General features: G+C 44.4%; 1 protein-coding gene across 1 annotated transcript in view; it reads right to left on the bottom strand.

Annotated features, from left to right (window-relative positions):
• Positions 1 to 17,585, bottom strand: part of LOC135546846 (titin-like) — a 174,075-nt gene that overhangs the window by 26,685 nt on the left and 129,805 nt on the right. The window contains 2 exon segments of the mRNA XM_064975418.1: positions 8 to 304; positions 399 to 17,510. Of these exon segments, the coding sequence (XP_064831490.1) occupies positions 8 to 304; positions 399 to 17,510 (17,409 nt within the window).

Below are 17,585 nucleotides of genomic sequence, written 5' to 3'. Positions count from 1 at the left end.
AACTTACCATGCTGGTCTTTAACTGTTACAGGCAGAATCATGTCTTTAGCGTCACTGAATCCAGCATGGTTTTCAGCACGAACTCTGAAGAAGTATTCAGCATTTTGCGTCAGGCCATAGACCACCAAGTGGGTGAACTTGGTGACACCAACTTTCACCCATTTATCCTGACCCTTCTCAAGAGCATCAATTTGGTAACTGGTGATTCTGCTACCTCCGTCTTGCTCAGGCTTGCCCCATGCAAGTGAAACACTTTCCTTGGTTATATCGCTGACTCCAAGTGATGCTGGTGGACTGGGTTTTTCTGAAATCAACAAACATGGAGATTTTAATAACTCCATATGATAAAAAAAAATCTTAAATTAACATTTTGTTTTAAATTTTCAATTTTAGTATACCTGTAATCTTTGCTCCATCTTTGGTCTCAGCTGATACGCCAACTCCATATTCATTTTCACCAGAGACTCTGAAGTAGTACACTCCTCCCTCCACCAGGTCTGTCACTTTGTAGGTCAGACGAGGGCAGGTATCTGTGAGTCTGGTCCATCCCTTTTTGCTTGCCTCACGAATATCAACAAGGTAGTTCTTTACAGCAGCACCGCCTTCATTATCTGGAGTATCCCATGTAACTGTTGCAGATGTCTTCGTGACATCCTTGACCCCAACATGAGATGGTGGCCCAGGAGAGTCAAGAACCCTGACATTTAATGTGCATGCGACTTTTCCAGCTATATTTTGGAGAGTCACAATATATTTTCCAGAGTCATCTCTTGTTGCTTGTTCCACTGTGATAGACGTGAATGTGTCAGTGGTATCAATACTGGCCCTAACTCTCAGATCAACAGCAGCCTTGGTCCACATAACATTAGGGACAGGCTTGCCCCTGAATGGCACAGTTAGGGTGAATGAACTGCCATCCTTTACAATGATTGTCTTTCGCATTTCATTGCTGATATCAAATACTGGTTCCTCTTCTCTCTCTTTAGCCACCTGTGGATCCGTAGGGGGGCTTGGCTCACTGAGACCAATCTTGTTGATAGATTTGACCACAAACAGATATTCTGCTCCAGAAGTTAATCCAACGATGGTGAATTCAGTGTTTTTTGTGTTTGAAACACCGACACACCAGTCATCATCATATTCGTCTGTTCTCCTATATTCAACACAGTATCCAGTCACAGGAGCACCACCATCGAACAATGGCTTATTCCATGAAAGAGTAACAGTAGTCTTAGTTGAGTCAATAACTTTCGGTTTAGGTGGTGGAGATGGCAGGAATTGGGGATCCTCCGCCTTTGTTAATTCGGTAGGAATACTTGGGAGACTCAAGCCTGCAGCATTTTCTGCATAAACTCTGTACTCATATTCAGCACCCTCACGGAGATTGGATGCCTTGACTCTGAGGTCATACACAGGCTTTTTGTTCACACGTACCCAGCGCAATCCAATTTTCTCTCGTTTCTCAATAACATAGCCATAAATGCTGCTTCCTCCATCGGATTCAGGTCTTTCCCAGCAGATTGTCATTGCATCACTTGTGATACTGGTGATTTCAACATATGTTGGTGCTGCAGGGACAGTGTATGCATTCTTGGCTCTGGTGGGCTCACTCTCTAGGGCTTCACCGTCTCCATATTTATTCACTCCCCTTACTCTGAAGATGTATTCATTTCCTTTAAGCAGTTTAGTGACTTTACATGTTGTAGCCTTCATATCTCCATATACTAAAGTCCAGGCGAGACGGCTGGTTTCACGTTTCTCAACGATGTAGTGCATGATTTCTGCACCACCATTTTCTTGAGGTGGTCCCCAGGTCAAAGTGCACTTCTCTGCTGTTAGACCAGTGACTGCCAATGGTCCAGAGGATGGTCCAGGACGGTCAAGGACCTTACAATTTACAGCCAAGGACCTTGTACCAGCAACGTTCTGTAGAGTTACAATGTACTGGCCAGTGTCCCTTCTGATAGTGTCTCTGACTATCAATGTGGTGGTGCTGTGTGTTGAAGTAATCTCCACTCTTGCCTTGGCATCAATTTCTTTACCATCCTTTGTCCATGCAATGACTGGACGTGGGCGCCCAGAAATATCTGCATCAATTCTCAAAATATCTCCAGCTTTGACAACTACTAATTGCCTAAACCTGTCTTCCAACTCAATGCGAGGTGAATCCACCTCATCCTTGACTGTGATGGCACCTGTGCCCAGTGATGGCTCACTGAGTAATCCAGCTGCATTCTTTGCAATAACATGGAAGTCATATTGTACGTCCTCCGTAAGGCCTGTAATGTCAAAGTATGTGTCCTGGAGATTGGCAAAATTGCATTTCAGCCAACGCCCATCTGGAAGCTCCCTGTGTTCAACAATGTAGCCAGTCAGCTTGGCTCCACCATCATTCTCTGGCGCCTGCCAAGTAATGGAAACTGAAGTTCTTGTGATGTCAATGACCTCAAGGTTAACAGGTGGATCACAAGGATCTCTTGCAGCTACAGGCTCAGATGCTTTGGTGCAAGGTCCAATTCCAGCAACATTCTGAGCATAAACACGGAACTCATACAGCAAGCCTTCCTCAATACCAATTACTTTGAATTCTGTTTCAGCAATGAGACCTCTGTTGATCTTTGTCCAGAGAATACTGCTATGGTCTTTCATTTCCAGGTGATAACCGATGACTGGACTTCCACCGTCACTGGCTGGTTTACCCCATGCAACCAATATGCCAGACTTTGTAGCATGGGCAACATGGAGGGAAGTGGGAAGGCCAGGTGTCTCGAAGGGGTACTGTGCAACAATTGGCGCGGAGTCCACGGCATGGCTCTTGCCGTAGCGGTTTTCAGCTGCAATACGGAACTGATATTCAGTGCCTTGTGTCAAGCGGGGAACTTTAATTGATGTTCTGGCAACTGTGGCTGAAACAATCTGCCATGTTGTAGTGGTGGTATCTCTCTTCTCCACAACATAGTTGTTGATTTGACATCCTCCATCATAGAGTGGAGCATCCCAAGACAGTGAAATATTGTCAGCACTTACTTCATCTACTTTGATTGCACTTGGTGTGCCAGGTTTATCCAAGATGATAACAGCTATTGTGGCTGATTTCTTGCCAACTGCATTGGTTAAAGTGATCTCATACTTCCCAAAGTCCTCCCTGGTTGCATCTTTGATTGTAATTTTTGATGAATTCTTAGCTGCTAGAACATTCACCCTGGTTGTCTGCTTCAATACAGCTCCATCTTTTTTCCATGCAACCTCAGGTTCAGGTCTGCTTCTGAATGGAACATCAATCTTTAGATCGTCTCCTGCCTTGACACTGTATGTGTTGAACATCAGATCGATGATAGGTTTGATTGTAATGTCCTTTACTACGACAGGATCTGCAAGTGGCTTAGGTTCACTCTTGCCTTTATCATTGACAGCAGTAATCCTAAATGCATATTCCTCTCCAGTTGTGAGTCCACCAATAGTTGCTTCCAATGCTTTAATCTCAGTGCATACAGTCCATTTCTCATCACTCTTGGTTTGCATTTCTACTGTGTAGCTTGTGATTTTACTACCACCATCATGATCAGGCTTTTCCCATGCGAGACACACACTGTCACGAGAAACATCTACAACTGTAACTTTACCTGGAGGCAAGGGGGCTTGGGATACCTTGATTGGTTCTGTTGTTTCTGCTGGCAAACCCACACCAAGCTCATTGACAGCTTTGACGCGGAAATAGTAAATTCCACCCTCTGTAAGGTCATCAATCTTCATGGAATTTCTTACACAGTTATTTGAAACACTTGTAAATGCCAGTCTTGTAGTATCTCTCTTTTCCACAATGTAATGTGTGACTTTAGCTCCACCGTCAATCATAGGAGGCTCCCAGGATAGTGATACAGAATCTCTCTTAATGTCCTTGACTAAAAAGTTCTCAGGGGCACTTGGTGAGTCCAACACTCTGACATTAATGAATGCCGATTTTTGACCACTAAGGTTCTCAAGAGTCAACACATACTTGCCAGTGTCAAATCTGTTGACATTGTCGATGACAAGCATTGTGTAGGAGCTTGTGACCTCAATTTGGGCACGCTCAGTAAGAGGGCCGTCCATCTTGGACCACTTTACTTCAGGTTCAGGTCTTCCTTTGATTGTGACAAACAAACGCAGTGTTGCACTTGCTCGTACTTGGACCATTTTCCTAAGGTCTGAATCAAGTTCAATCTCAGGGGCCTCAATTCTTTCAGATGCAACTACAGACCCTGGAACATCAGCATGCTCACCAACTCCTTCAATGTTAATTGCACAGATGCGGAAATAGTATTCTGCATTTTCCCTCAGTTTTTTCACTGTGAAGTGTGTTGCTTGGACACCAGTTGATGGTGTACAGGTTATCCATTCATCACCCCCTTCTTCTCTCATCTCAACAACATACCCTTTGATGGCTGCTCCACCGTCATAAATGGGTCTTGCCCATGAGAGGGACACAGTTGTGCTTGAGTGGTCTGTCACCTTAGGGTTGTTAGGAGGACCAGGTGGATATGTGGCATCACAGGCTTTTATGTATTCTGTTGGTGCACTTGGCACTCCCACACCAGCAGCATTTTCAGCAGATACTCTGAACTCAAAGGAATGTCCCTCGGTGAGTCCGGTGCATCTGAACCTGATGTCATTAAGTCTTTTCTTGTTGCATTTGGTCCATCTAACTCCATCTTTATCTCTTTTCTCCAGGACATAGCCATCAATGTCTGAGCCACCATTATCTTCTGGACGTTCCCATGTAAGGACCATTGAGTCCCTTGTAATAGCACTTGCTTCAGGTGTTGAGGGAGCGCTGGGTGTCACGAAAGGATTACGTGCAATAACTGGGTCTGATTCAAGAGGTTCACCAATGCCAAACTTATTCACTGCCGTAACTCTGAAGATGTACTCATTGCCAGGCAAGAGTTTAGTCACTTTGTAGCTGATAGCTTGGATTCTGGGTTCAACTACAGTCCATGACAGTCTGCTGGTTTCCCTCTTTTCAATGATATAATGAGAACAGCTGGCACCGCCATCATGCAATGGATGACTCCAGTGAAGATAGGCTTTCTCTGCAGTCACGCCAGTTATCTTCATTGGACCTTCGGGTGGACCAGGTCTATCAAGAACCTTCACGTTGACGGGAATAGATTTTGTCCCACCAACGTTGCTAAGACTCAGGACAAAGTGTCCACCATCTACTCTGATACATTCCTTGACTGTTAGAATAGTGCGTTGAATGGTAGTTTTGATCTCCATTCTTGGGGTAGTTTGGTCAATTTCTTTTCCATCTTTCAACCATGTGATTTCAGGGAGTGGTTTTCCCAAAATATCAGCTTCAATAACAAATGTTTCACCAGCATGGACGACAATAGAATCCTTGAACTTGGGATCCATTGATGCTGTTGGTGCTTCAATTTCATCTTTAGCAGTAATTGCTCCAGTGCTTTCAGATGGAGTACTGAAAATACCAGAAGCATTCTTTGCAATTACTCTAAATTCATACTCACACTCTTCAGTCAGACCTGAGATTGTAAATTGAGTCTCAATTACGTTTGTGAAGCTAGCCTTCATCCAACGGCCATCAGGAAGCTTCTTCCTTTCAACAACATAGCCTGTGATCAGGCTACCACCATCATAATGAGGCCTTGTCCATGACAGTGTAACGTGGTTCCTGGTAATATCAATAGCCTCAGGGGTACCAGGAGGATCACATGGGTCTCTGGCAACACAAACATCAGAAATCTTGCTAGGTGGACTTATGCCAGCAATGTTCTCAGCAAAGACCTTGAATTCATATTCAATGCCCTCTTCAAGTTCATTTGTTTTGAATCGACAGTCAGGAATGAGCAGTTTGTTCAACTTAGTCCAGAGAATGCTGTTCTTCTCTTTGCGTTCAAGGTGGTAACCAAGGATTGGACTGCCTCCATCACTGGTTGGTACTTTCCATTCAACAACCATGTTGTCCTTAGTTACTGATGACACAAATGGAGTACCAGGTGCAAGAGGTTCACTGAAAGGATACTGCACAACAACAGCTGCTGAGTCCAATGACGGACTCTTTCCATATCTGTTTTCTGCAAACACCCTAAACTGGTATTCAGTACCGGTTTTCAGCTTGGTAACTTTGATAGTTGTTCTTGCAACGGTTGCAGACACACAGTGCCATGCTACGGTTGTTGTGTCACGCTTTTCCACAATGTAATTGTTTATTTGACATCCTCCTGTGTACGCAGGTGGTTCCCATGCAAGGTTTACATAATTGGAACTCACTTCCTCAATCTTTATAGGCCCTGTGACTGGGCCAGGTTTATTGAGGATGATCACTCCGATTTCTGCAACTTTTTCTCCTACACTGTTGGTAGCTGTGATCTTGTACTTTCCAGAATCCACTCTTGTTGCCTCTTTTATAGCAAGGATTGTTGATGATGCTGTTCTTGAAACATTCAGCCTGGTTGTCTCTTTGATTGCCTGTCCATCTTTTGTCCATACCACTTTTGGTGCTGGGCATCCTCTCACTGGTATTTCCATCTTCAGATCTTCACTATGTTGGACACTAAAGGTGTTGAATGCCATTACAAAACTAGGTTCAATAGTCACATCTTTAGCTATGACAGGCACAGCTAATACCCTTGTGTCACTCTTTCCTTTGTCATTAAAGGCTGAAACTCTGAACTGGTATTCTTGACCTGCGGTTAGGCCTTCTACAGTTCCCTCACATGTCTTTGTGGTTGTGGATAGGATCCATTCTTCTGATCCTGCAGGCAGCATTTCTATGTAGTATCCCATTATCCTACTTCCACCGTCATGGTCTGGTTTTTCCCATGCCATCGAAGCGGTTGTCTTAGTCACCTCAGTCAACGTGACCTTTCCTACAGGCAGAGGGACTTCTGATGTCTTCACTGGCTCAGCTGTTTCTGCTGCCAGGCCTACACCATATTCATTCTCAGCCATAATTCTGAAGTAATAAATTACCCCCTCATTGAGATCTCCCACATGGAAACTGTTCCTTGTACACTTGTTCGAAATGTTGGAATAAGCTTTCCTGGTGGATTCACGCTTCTCAACAAAATAATGCTTGACCCTCGCGCCTCCGTCAATGAGTGGGGGCTCCCAAACAAGGTTGACAGAGTTTTTCTTAATATCTTTCACTGTGAAGTTTACGGGTGCTCCTGGTGTATCAAGTACTTTGACAGAAACAAATGCGGACTTGGAACCACTGCTGTTTTCCAGGGTCAGAGTATACTTTCCAGCATCATTTCTGTCACAGATATCTACTGACAGTTGAGTAAAATTGGCGCCTTTCTCAATTTGAACTTTGTTAGTCAATTCACCCTCATCCTTGGACCAGCTTATTTCTGGAGTAGGACGTCCTTTGAATGGAATATTGATCCTCATGGATCCTCCAGCACGCACAACGACTCCTTTCCTTAGCTCTGAATCCAGCTCTATCTCTGGCGCAAACATGGCATCTACCGGTTTTACGGTTCCTAGAATTTCAGCAGGTTCACCAATACCCAATTTATTAATGGCACATACTTGCACCTTATATTCTTGATGCTCAGTAAGTTTGGTGATTTTGAAGGTAGTTGCATTCACTCCCGTTGGTGGAGTGCATAGGGTCCATTCATCCTCATCAGCTTTGCAGATCTCCACTGCATATCCCTGGATATCGACTCCACCATCGTAAATGGGTCTGCTCCATGCGAGTGTAATGGAGTTCTTGGAAGTATCAACCACATGTGCATTAGTGGGAGGGCCAGGCTCAAAGGTTGGATCACAGGCTTTGGTGTAAGAAGTTGGTTCAGTTGGTTGGCCGACTCCTGCAGCATTCTCAGCAGATAATCTGAATTCATATTCATGATCCTCTGTCAGGCCTGTCACTCTGAAGCGAAGGTCTGTGACTCTGCGTTTGTTGCATTTTGTCCATCTGATTCCAGCTCTATCTCTCTTCTCAACAATGTAACCAGCAATGTCACTTCCACCATCAACCTCTGGGCGAGTCCAGCACACAGTCATGGAATCCCTTGCGATATTGGCTATTTCCAATTCTTGAGGTGGTCCAGGAGTAACAAATTGATTTCTCATTATAACTGGGGCTGATTCAAGAGGTTCACCAGTACCAAATTTGTTGACAGCCATAACACGGAAAATGTACTCATTTCCCATCAGAAGCTTTGTGACTTTGAACATTGTAGCTCCACAATCGCTAGCAACCACAGTCCATGCAAGACGGCTAGTCTCTCTCTTCTGAATGACATAGTGGGAAATGCTGCTGCCACCGTCAGCTCTTGGAGGAAGCCAGGACAGTGAGCATTTCTCACATGAGACATTGCTGACAGTGAGGGGTCCCTGAGAGGGCCCAGGTCTGTCCAGTACTCTCACATTGAACGTTACAGTTTTAGCTCCAGCAACATTAGTTACAAGCAAAGTATATTGTCCTCCATCCACTCTGATAGCATCTTTGACAACAAGCTTTGCTTGGAAATCTGAATTCATAATCTCAGCCCTGGCTGAATTCTCCACTAATGCTTCACTCTTGAACCATTGAACTGTAGGAATTGGCTTTCCTTGTACAGCGGCCTCAAGTGTAAATGTTTCCCCAGCATTGATGATAACAACCTGGCTGTACACTGAGTCAACTTCACATTTTGGAGGATCAACTTCATCCTTTGCTGTGATGGATCCGGTGCTCGTAGAGGGCTTGCTGATAGACCCAGCAGCATTCCTAGCTATGATTCTGAAGTCATATTTGCAGTCTTCAGTTAGACCAAGAACTGTGAATACGGTTTCAATGACATTTGTGAAACTTGCCTTCATCCACCTTCCCTCTGGGAGATTGCGTTTCTCCACCACATAGCCTGTGATCAGACTGCCACCATCATACTGTGGTCTTGTCCACTTCAGTTTCATGGAGTGCCTGGTTACAATGATAGCCTCTGGGGTGCCAGGAGGATCGCAAGGATCACGTGCCACATATCCCTCAGAGAGTTTGCTGCATGCGCCAATGCCAACAATATTCTCAGCAGACACTTTAAATTCATATTCAATACCTTCCTCTAAAGGAGTAGATTTAAATCTACAGTCTTGAATAAGGGATTTATTGATCTTTGTCCAAAGGATACTGTTCTTTTCCTTTCTCTCAATGTGATAGCCAAAAATGGCACTGCCTCCATCTGAAATTGGTTTGTGCCATTCCACAACCATGTAATCCTTAGTGTATGAAGATACGTAAGGTGTTCCTGGTGGTCCTGGCTCCTTGAAGGGATACTGGGCAAGGACAGGTTCAGAATCAATAGCATAACTTTTGCCATATCTGTTTTCAGCACAGATCCTAAATTGGTATTCTGCACCTGTTTTTAGATTTGTCACTTTCAGGGTATTTCTCGCCACAGTGGCAGAGACTACTACCCAGTTGGTTGTGGTTGTATCTCTTTTCTGGACAACGTAATTTGAAATTGGGCAGCCACCAGTGTATGAGGGTGGTTCCCAGGTAAGTGTCATACTTTCAGCACTGATGTCATCCATCTTGATTGGGCCTGTTGGTGGGCCAGGTTTATCCAGTGTGATTACTTCAATGGTGGCATCTTTGGAGCCATGCATATTGGTAATATTAATACTATACAATCCCCCATTGTCTTTTGTTGCTTCTTTGATGGTTAGATGTGTATTGCGTGCACTGTCGACAACATTAACTCTTGTGGTCTGTTTCAGGGCAGCACCATCCTTTGTCCATGTAATGACTGGTTTAGGATGTCCAGCAATGGGAACTTCAATCTTCAAATCATAGCCAACCTGTACACTGTACTGTGTCAATTTAGGTCTTATGTCAGGTTCAATGACAAGGTCCTTTACTACTACTGGATTGGCCAGAAGTCTAGAGTCACTCTTTCCTTTGCTATTGACCGCAATTACTCTGAATTGATACTCCTCTCCTTGGGCTAAGCTAGTGACAGTAGTTTCAAGATATTTACATTGAGCACATAATGTCCACTTGTCACTATCCTTGGATTGCATTTCAATCTCATAATGGCTTATTCTGCTGCCTCCATCATGATCTGGTTTCTCCCACTTAAGAGAGACACTGTTACGAGTCACGTCCAGAACTGTTACTTTACCGGGAGGTTGAGGTACCTCTGAAATCTTTAGGGGTTCTGGGGTCTCTGCAGGTAAGCCAATGCCCCACTCATTTTCAGCAAGAACTCTGAAGAAATAGATACTTCCCTCTACAAGTGGTTCAATCTTCCACGACATCTTGTGACAGGTTGTGACAGGGGAATACACTTTCCTAGTGCTTTCTCGTTTTTCAACATGATATTGCTTAATTTTAGACCCACCATCCAAAATAGGTGGCTCCCAAGTAAGGGTGACTGAGTTCTTTGTTATCTCCTTAATAGCGAAATTAGCCGGCATACTAGGTGAATCAAGTACTCTGACACTGATGAAGACAGATTTAACTCCACTGGAATTCTCTGCAGTAACAGTGTATTTGCCAGTGTCAAATCTGTCAACGTTTTCAATCAGAAGTGAGGCATAACTGCTTGTATTGTCAATCTGTGCTGTCTCCTTGAGTTCTCCATCAGCTTTTCCCCATTTCAGTTCAGGAGCTGGCCGTCCCCTAACAGGAACGAACAACCTAAGAGCGCTTCCAGCTCTGACATTAATCATCTTCCTCATGTCAGAGTCAAGCTCAAGATCTGGTGCTTCCAATTTCTCCTCTAGAAGAACTGATCCAGGGACATCTGCATGCTCACCAACACCAACCTTGTTTATGGCACAGACTCTGAATTTATACTCGTGCTTCTCTAGTAGTTTTGTAACTGTAAATTTAGTGTTTATGATTCCAGCAGGTGGAGTGCACATTGTCCATTCATCAGTTGCTCCTTCACAGGCCTCCACTAAGTATCCTTGAATCTCACAGCCACCATCATAGATAGGTTTGCCCCATGACAAGGACACAGATGTTCTTGTTGTGTCAGTCACTTTGGGATTATTTGGTGGACCTGATGTGAAGATAGCATCCAATGCTTTATAGTAAATAGTGGGTTCACTTGGTTTACCAACTCCAGCAGCATTCTCAGATGAAACTCGGAACTCATAGCTGCGGTTTTCAAGAAGACCTGCTACTCTGAAGCGCAGCTCACTCACTGTACGCTTATTGCATCTGGTCCAGCGCACACCTTCTTTGTCACGCTTCTCAATGACAAATCCAGAAATGGCATTGTCACCATCGTTTTCAGGTCTTTCCCACGTTACCACCATTGAATCTTTTGTGATGGTAGAGACTTCCACATCCGTTGGTGGATCAGGTGTCACAAATTGATTTCTGGAAATCATTGGCTCGGATTCAAGAGGTTCACCAATTCCGTATTTGTTTACAGGAATCACTCGGAAGACATATTCATTTCCAGGAACAAGTTTTATGATCTTCAGATTTAGAGTCTGCACTTTAGGTTCAACCAGAGTCCAAACCAATCTGCTTGTCTCTCTCTTCTCAACAATGTAATGAGAAACATCACTACCTCCATCTTGTGCTGGTGGTCTCCAGGCAATACAAGCCTTTTCACTTGTGACTCCATAGATAGAAATTGGGCCTCCTGGTGGACCAGGTCTGTCCAACACTTTGACATTGATGTTCACTGCCTTCTCTCCACCTACATTTTTCAAAAGTAGGATATATTGTCCTCCATCAACACGGATTGCCTCCTTAACACTCAAAGATGCTTTAAAAGCGGTGTTCTTTATCTCAAGGCGTGCAGCATCTTTTATTTCTATGTTGTTCTTCATCCAATGGACTGAGGGCACAGGTTTGCCGAAAATATCTGCACAAAGGTTGAACGATTCACCAGCCATCAGAACAACTGTTGAAGAGTACTTTGAGTCAATCTCTATTTTGGGAGGATCAACTTCATCCTTTGCTGTAATAGACCCAGTGCTCTCTGATGGAAGACTAAAAACACCTGCTGCATTTCTTGCAATGACACGGAACTCATAGCACTGGTTTTCAACTAAGCCAGTCACAAGAAATTGGGTCTCAATGACATTGGCGAAACTGGCCTTCATCCAGCGCCCTTCAGGCAGCTCTTTCTTCTCCACAACGTAGCCAGTGATTTTGCTACCTCCATCTAACTCTGGCTTAGTCCATTGGAGAGTGACAGCTCCTCTTGTGACAATGACAGCTTCAGGCTTGCCTGGACTGTCACAGGGATCTCTTGCTACACGAATATCTGACAATTTGCTAGCTTTGCCAACCCCAACAATATTTTCAGCATAAACTCTGTACTCATATTCGATACCTTCATCAAGACCACCAAGCTTGAACCTTGAGTCTGGGATCAGCTGTTTGTTTTGTTTCACCCAGAGGAGGCTGTTTCTCTCCTTACTCTCAAGGTGATATCCCAAAATCTTGCTCCCACCATCACTACCAGGCTTCTCCCATACAATAACCATGCTGTCCTTTGTAGATGATTGTATAACTGGGGTTCCTGGAGCGCTTGGGAGATTGAATGGATATTGAGCAACAATATTTTCTGATATAAGTACTGGACTCTTTCCATATCTGTTCTCAGCAGCAATCCTGAACTGATATTCACAGCCAGTCTTCAACCGAGCTGCTTTAATGGTGGTTCTTGCAACTGTTGCAGACACAATCTGCCAATTTGTGGAGGTGGTTTCCCTCTTTTCTACTACATAGTTGTTAATGGCACAACCACCCACATATGTAGGTGGGTTCCAGGACAGTACCACACTGTCAGAAGTGACTTCATCAAGAGTGATTGGGCCAGTCGGAGGACCAGGTTTATCAAGAACAACAACCCCAATGTCCACTGTTGCTTCACCAGCTGTGTTTACAAGTTTGATGGTGTACTTGCCCACATCTTCCCTACTGGCTTCCTTGACCACAAGATACAAATGTGTATCAGTGGCATCAGCATTGACTCTGGTTGTTTCTTTGAGTGCAACACCATCCTTGAGCCAGGTCACAACTGCTTTGGGACGAGCAGAATAAGGCAAATCTATCTTGAGATCGTCTCCTGCCAATACACTGAATGTGGTAAACAGCAGCTTGAATACTGGCACAATGACAAGATCTTTGGCTACCACAGATACACTAAGTAGACGAGGATCACTGGTTCCTTTTTCATTATGTGCTGACACACGGAACATATATTCTTCACCCTGTGTCAGTCCAAGAACAATAGCCTGTGTGATTTTTGCAACTGCACACTGGGTCCAAGTTTCACTGTCTTTGCCCTGCATTTCAACAATATATCCTGAGATTCTGCTTCCTCCATCATGATCTGGTTTTTCCCAAGACAGAGAGACACTGGTGCCTGTAACATCAACAAGAGTTACTTTGCCTGGTGGAAGTGGCTTCTCAGATACTCTGATTGCCTCAGGAGTCTCTATTGGAAGGCCAATGCCAAATTCATTCTCTGCCAGAATTCTGAAGAAATATGTATTTCCTTCCTCCAGGCCACCAATTTTCCAGCTGGATTTAACGCATTGAGCACAAACTGTGGCGTAAGCTTTTCTTGTTGATTCACGTTTCTCCACAACGTAGTTTCTAATTCTGGAGCCACCGTCAATAAGGGGTGCGTCCCACATGAGTGATACTGAGTCTCTGGTGACCTCTCTGATTATGAGGCTTTGTGGTGCTCCAGGTGTGTCCAGCACTCTGACATTCACATATGCTGTTTTGCTTCCTGAGGCGTTTTCCACTGTCAACATGTACTTTCCACTGTCAAATCTGTCAACATTTTCCACCATAAGAGCAGTAAATGATGATGTGGTGTCGATTGTTGCTCTCGTAACAGGCTCTCCATTTTCTCTGGACCACTTGGCCTCAGGAGCTGGTCTTCCTTTAATAGGTACAAAGAGTCTCAATGTGCCACAAGCTCTAACGCAGACAACCTTACGAAGCTCTGCACCAAGGTCAATTTCAGGAGGAAGCAGCCTATCCTCTGCAATTGGTGTGCCAGGCACTTGTGCTGGCTCTCCAACCCCTTCACAGTTAATTGCACAAATGTTGATTTTATAATCTTGGTTTTCTACCAGGTTAGTGATGGTAAATGACGTACCAACTAATCCCTTCTTAGGGGTTTGAATTGTCCATTCATCTTCCTCAGGTAGACAGGTCTCCACAATGTAACCAATGATATCAGAACCACCATCGTATACAGGTTTGTTCCATGCAACTGTAATGGATGACTTGGTTGTGTCCAAGACTCTTTGATTTCCAGGTGGTCCAGGTTGGAAGATTGTGTCTACTGCTTTGTAGAATTCACTTGAAGGACTTGGTGTACCTAAACCAGCATTGTTTTCTGCAATGATTCTGAATTCGTATTCATGCCCTGGTGTGAGCCCCGATACTTTGTACCTCAGGTCAGTTACAGTCCTCTTGTTGCATTTAACCCAGCGAAGACCAGTTTTGTCTCTCCTTTCAACAACATAGTTGAAAATGCTGCTTCCACCGTCGTGTTCAGGGCGTTCCCAGCAGACAACCATGGTGTTCTTTGTGATGGTCGTCACCTCAGGTGTTGTTGGAGCATCAGCTGGCACATATGGATTTGTAGAAACCATTGGATTGGACTCAAGGGGCTCTCCAGTTCCATATATGTTGACAGCCATAACTCGGAAGATATATTCATTACCCTTCAACAACTTGGTAACCTTAAACCGGTTCACTTGTAAGTCTGACGCTACATTTGTCCAAGCAAGTCTACTTGTTTCACGTTTCTCAATGATGTAATGTAGAATCTTTGCACCACCATCATGTGATGGTGGCAACCATGACAGGATACATTTCTCAGCAGTGACATCTGTTACAGCAAGTGGACCATCTGGAGGTCCAGGTCTATCAAGAACCTTAACATTGAAGGTATGCTTTGCAAAACCACCAGGATTGCTGGCAGTTAAAGTGAATGTGCCGCCGCACCTTCTTAGCGAATCTTTGTTGACTAATGTTGTAGAAAAGTCATAGAGTTTGATTTCCAACTTTGCCGTATCTTCAAGTTCCTTCCCGTCTTTGGTCCATAGCAGTGTTGGGATTGGTCTGCCTGTTACGTTGGCAGCAAGTTTGAAGACATCTCCTGCTTTCACAACCACAGTACTATTATAGATTGTATCAACTTCAAGTTTGGGCTCTTCAATGTCATCTCTGCAAGTGATTTCCTCTGATGGTAGAGATGGCTTACTGAGAGCGCCAGCTGAGTTTCTTGCCAAAACATGGAACTCATAAGTAGCATCCTCTGTGAGCCCGCTAATAGTGAATGTTGTCTCAAGGACGTTGCTATAGTTGGCCTTAAGCCAGCGTCCGTCTGGGAGTTCTCTCTTTTCTACTTGGTACCCAGTTATTGAGAATCCTCCATCACCTTCAGGTTTTGTCCACTGAAGAGTCACCTCATGTCTGGTTACATTCAATGCCACTGGTTGGCCAGGTGGGTCCACTGGATCCAGAGCAAATGTAGTCTCAGAATGCTTGCTTGCCCTGCTCAAACCAGCCATGTTTTCAGCAATAACACGGTACTCATAGGCAATTCCATCCACCAAGCCTGTTGATTTGAACATGTTCCCCGCTACAAGTGCTTTGCTGATTTTCTGCCATAGGATACTGTTCTTCTCTTTCCTTTCAATGTGATATCCCAAAATGGGGCTTCCACCATCGGACGCTGGTTCATCCCAGCTAATAGTCATGGAATCCTTGTTGAAGTGGACGATTTCAGGAATGCCTGGTTGTCCTGGCACATCGAATGGATAAGCAGCAACCACTTGTTCTGAGACTATACAGGGTCCAATGCCATACCTGTTCTGGGCTTTAACACGGAACTGATATGTGATTCCTGTTGTGAGACGGGCAGCTTTGAATGTCGTACGGATAACTGTTGCTGCTAATTCAACCCATGATGTGCCTGTGGTTTCTCTAGCTTCAACAATGTAATTGTTAATGGGTACGCCACCATCATTCTCCGGACCTTCCCATGACATGAGAATGTAGTCACATGAAACTTCTTCAAGCTTAATTGGTCCAGTAGGGGGTCCTGGAATATCGTGGACTTCAACAGTAATTGTCTCTGTCGTTGTTCCAAGTATATTCTTGCCGGTCATCGAAAATGTACCACCATCGGTCCTTTTGATCTCATTGATGTGGAGAGTAGTTGAAGTTGCAGTAGTATCAGTGTTGATTCTCTGTGTCTGTTTAAGTGTGTCCTCACCTCTCTTCCATGAAACTGCTGGTCTGGGGCGACCCAGAACAGGAATTTCAACCTTCACGTTATCACCAGCTTTAGCAATGACCAAGGACTGGTAGACTCCACGCAGGTCAAACACAGGTGCTGCTGTTTGTTCTCTAATGATAGCAGGTCTGCTTTCACGTGGGTTACTTCTGCCAGAGCTGTTTACTGCCATGATGCGGAACACATACTCCATATTTTCAATGAGATCTGTGGCTGTGTAGTCAAGAGCTTTTACAGTTCTCACATGGGTCCATGTCTCTGTGTCCTTCTTCTGTGCTTCAATAACGTATCCAGTAATCCTACTGCCGCCATCATGTTTTGGCTTCGTCCATGCAAGGCTTGCGGTGTCCACTGATACGTCAGTGACATACAGATTTTCAGGGGCAGTGGGTGCTTGAGATGCTCTGATTGTCTCAGGTGTCTCTGCTGGCTCGCCGACGCCCAGTTCATTTTCAGCGGATACCCGGAAGTAATATTCAGAGCCTTCATCCAAGTTGTCATACTTGAAGGAACATTTCTGCCAGGTTGTACTGATTACTGTGTACGCTTTTCTTGTGGCTTCTCGCTTCTCAATGACATAGTTAATGATCTTTGATCCACCATCAATGATGGGGATTTCCCACTGCATAGTGATGCTTGTTTTGGTGATTTCACGTGGTATCAAGTTCACAGGTGGTCCTGGTGAATCCAGTACTCTGACATTAACGAATCCATCTCTCTTACCAGCAACGTTTTCTAATGACAGCATGTATTTTCCGGCATCATATCTTGTGCAGTCAGGGATAACCAGGAGAGTATACGACTCTGTAATATCAATGTGTTCACGGCCACCTTTACCAAGAATGGCGGCATCTTTCATCCAGGTTACTTCAGGAACTGGACGTCCTTTAATTGGTACGAAGATACGAATGGATCCACGGACCCTAACAACAAGGGTTTTTCTATACTCAGCGTCAAGCTCATAGTCAGGAAGTGTCTCACGGTCCCCAAGTTCAACAATTTCTTCAACCTCTGCTGGTTCACCAACTCCTTCTGTATTCATGGCTGTGACTCTGAAATAGTAGTTCCCACCTGCCTTCAGGTCTGAGACAACATATTCTGTACTTCTCAGTCTTGAGACGTCTGTGACCCAATCGTCATGTCCTTCCTTTTTGTGCTCAACAATGTATCCTGCTACATCCAGGCCGCCATCATAGTGGGGTTTACCCCAGTTGAATGTGGCTGTTGTCTTGGTGGTGTCAGTAATTCTTGGGTTGGAAGGAGGTCCTGGTGGATCTAAAAAGAAGACATATCACCTGGTATTATTATATAGATCTATTGGGTTTCACTTCATAATAACGTTCATCACGA

This window comes from Oncorhynchus masou, chromosome 10 (assembly GCF_036934945.1).
Source record: "Oncorhynchus masou masou isolate Uvic2021 chromosome 10, UVic_Omas_1.1, whole genome shotgun sequence".
Taxonomy (NCBI): Eukaryota; Metazoa; Chordata; class Actinopteri; order Salmoniformes; family Salmonidae; genus Oncorhynchus; species Oncorhynchus masou.
Note: the sequence above shows the minus strand (reverse complement) of the source record. Positions and strands in the feature narration are given on the sequence as shown.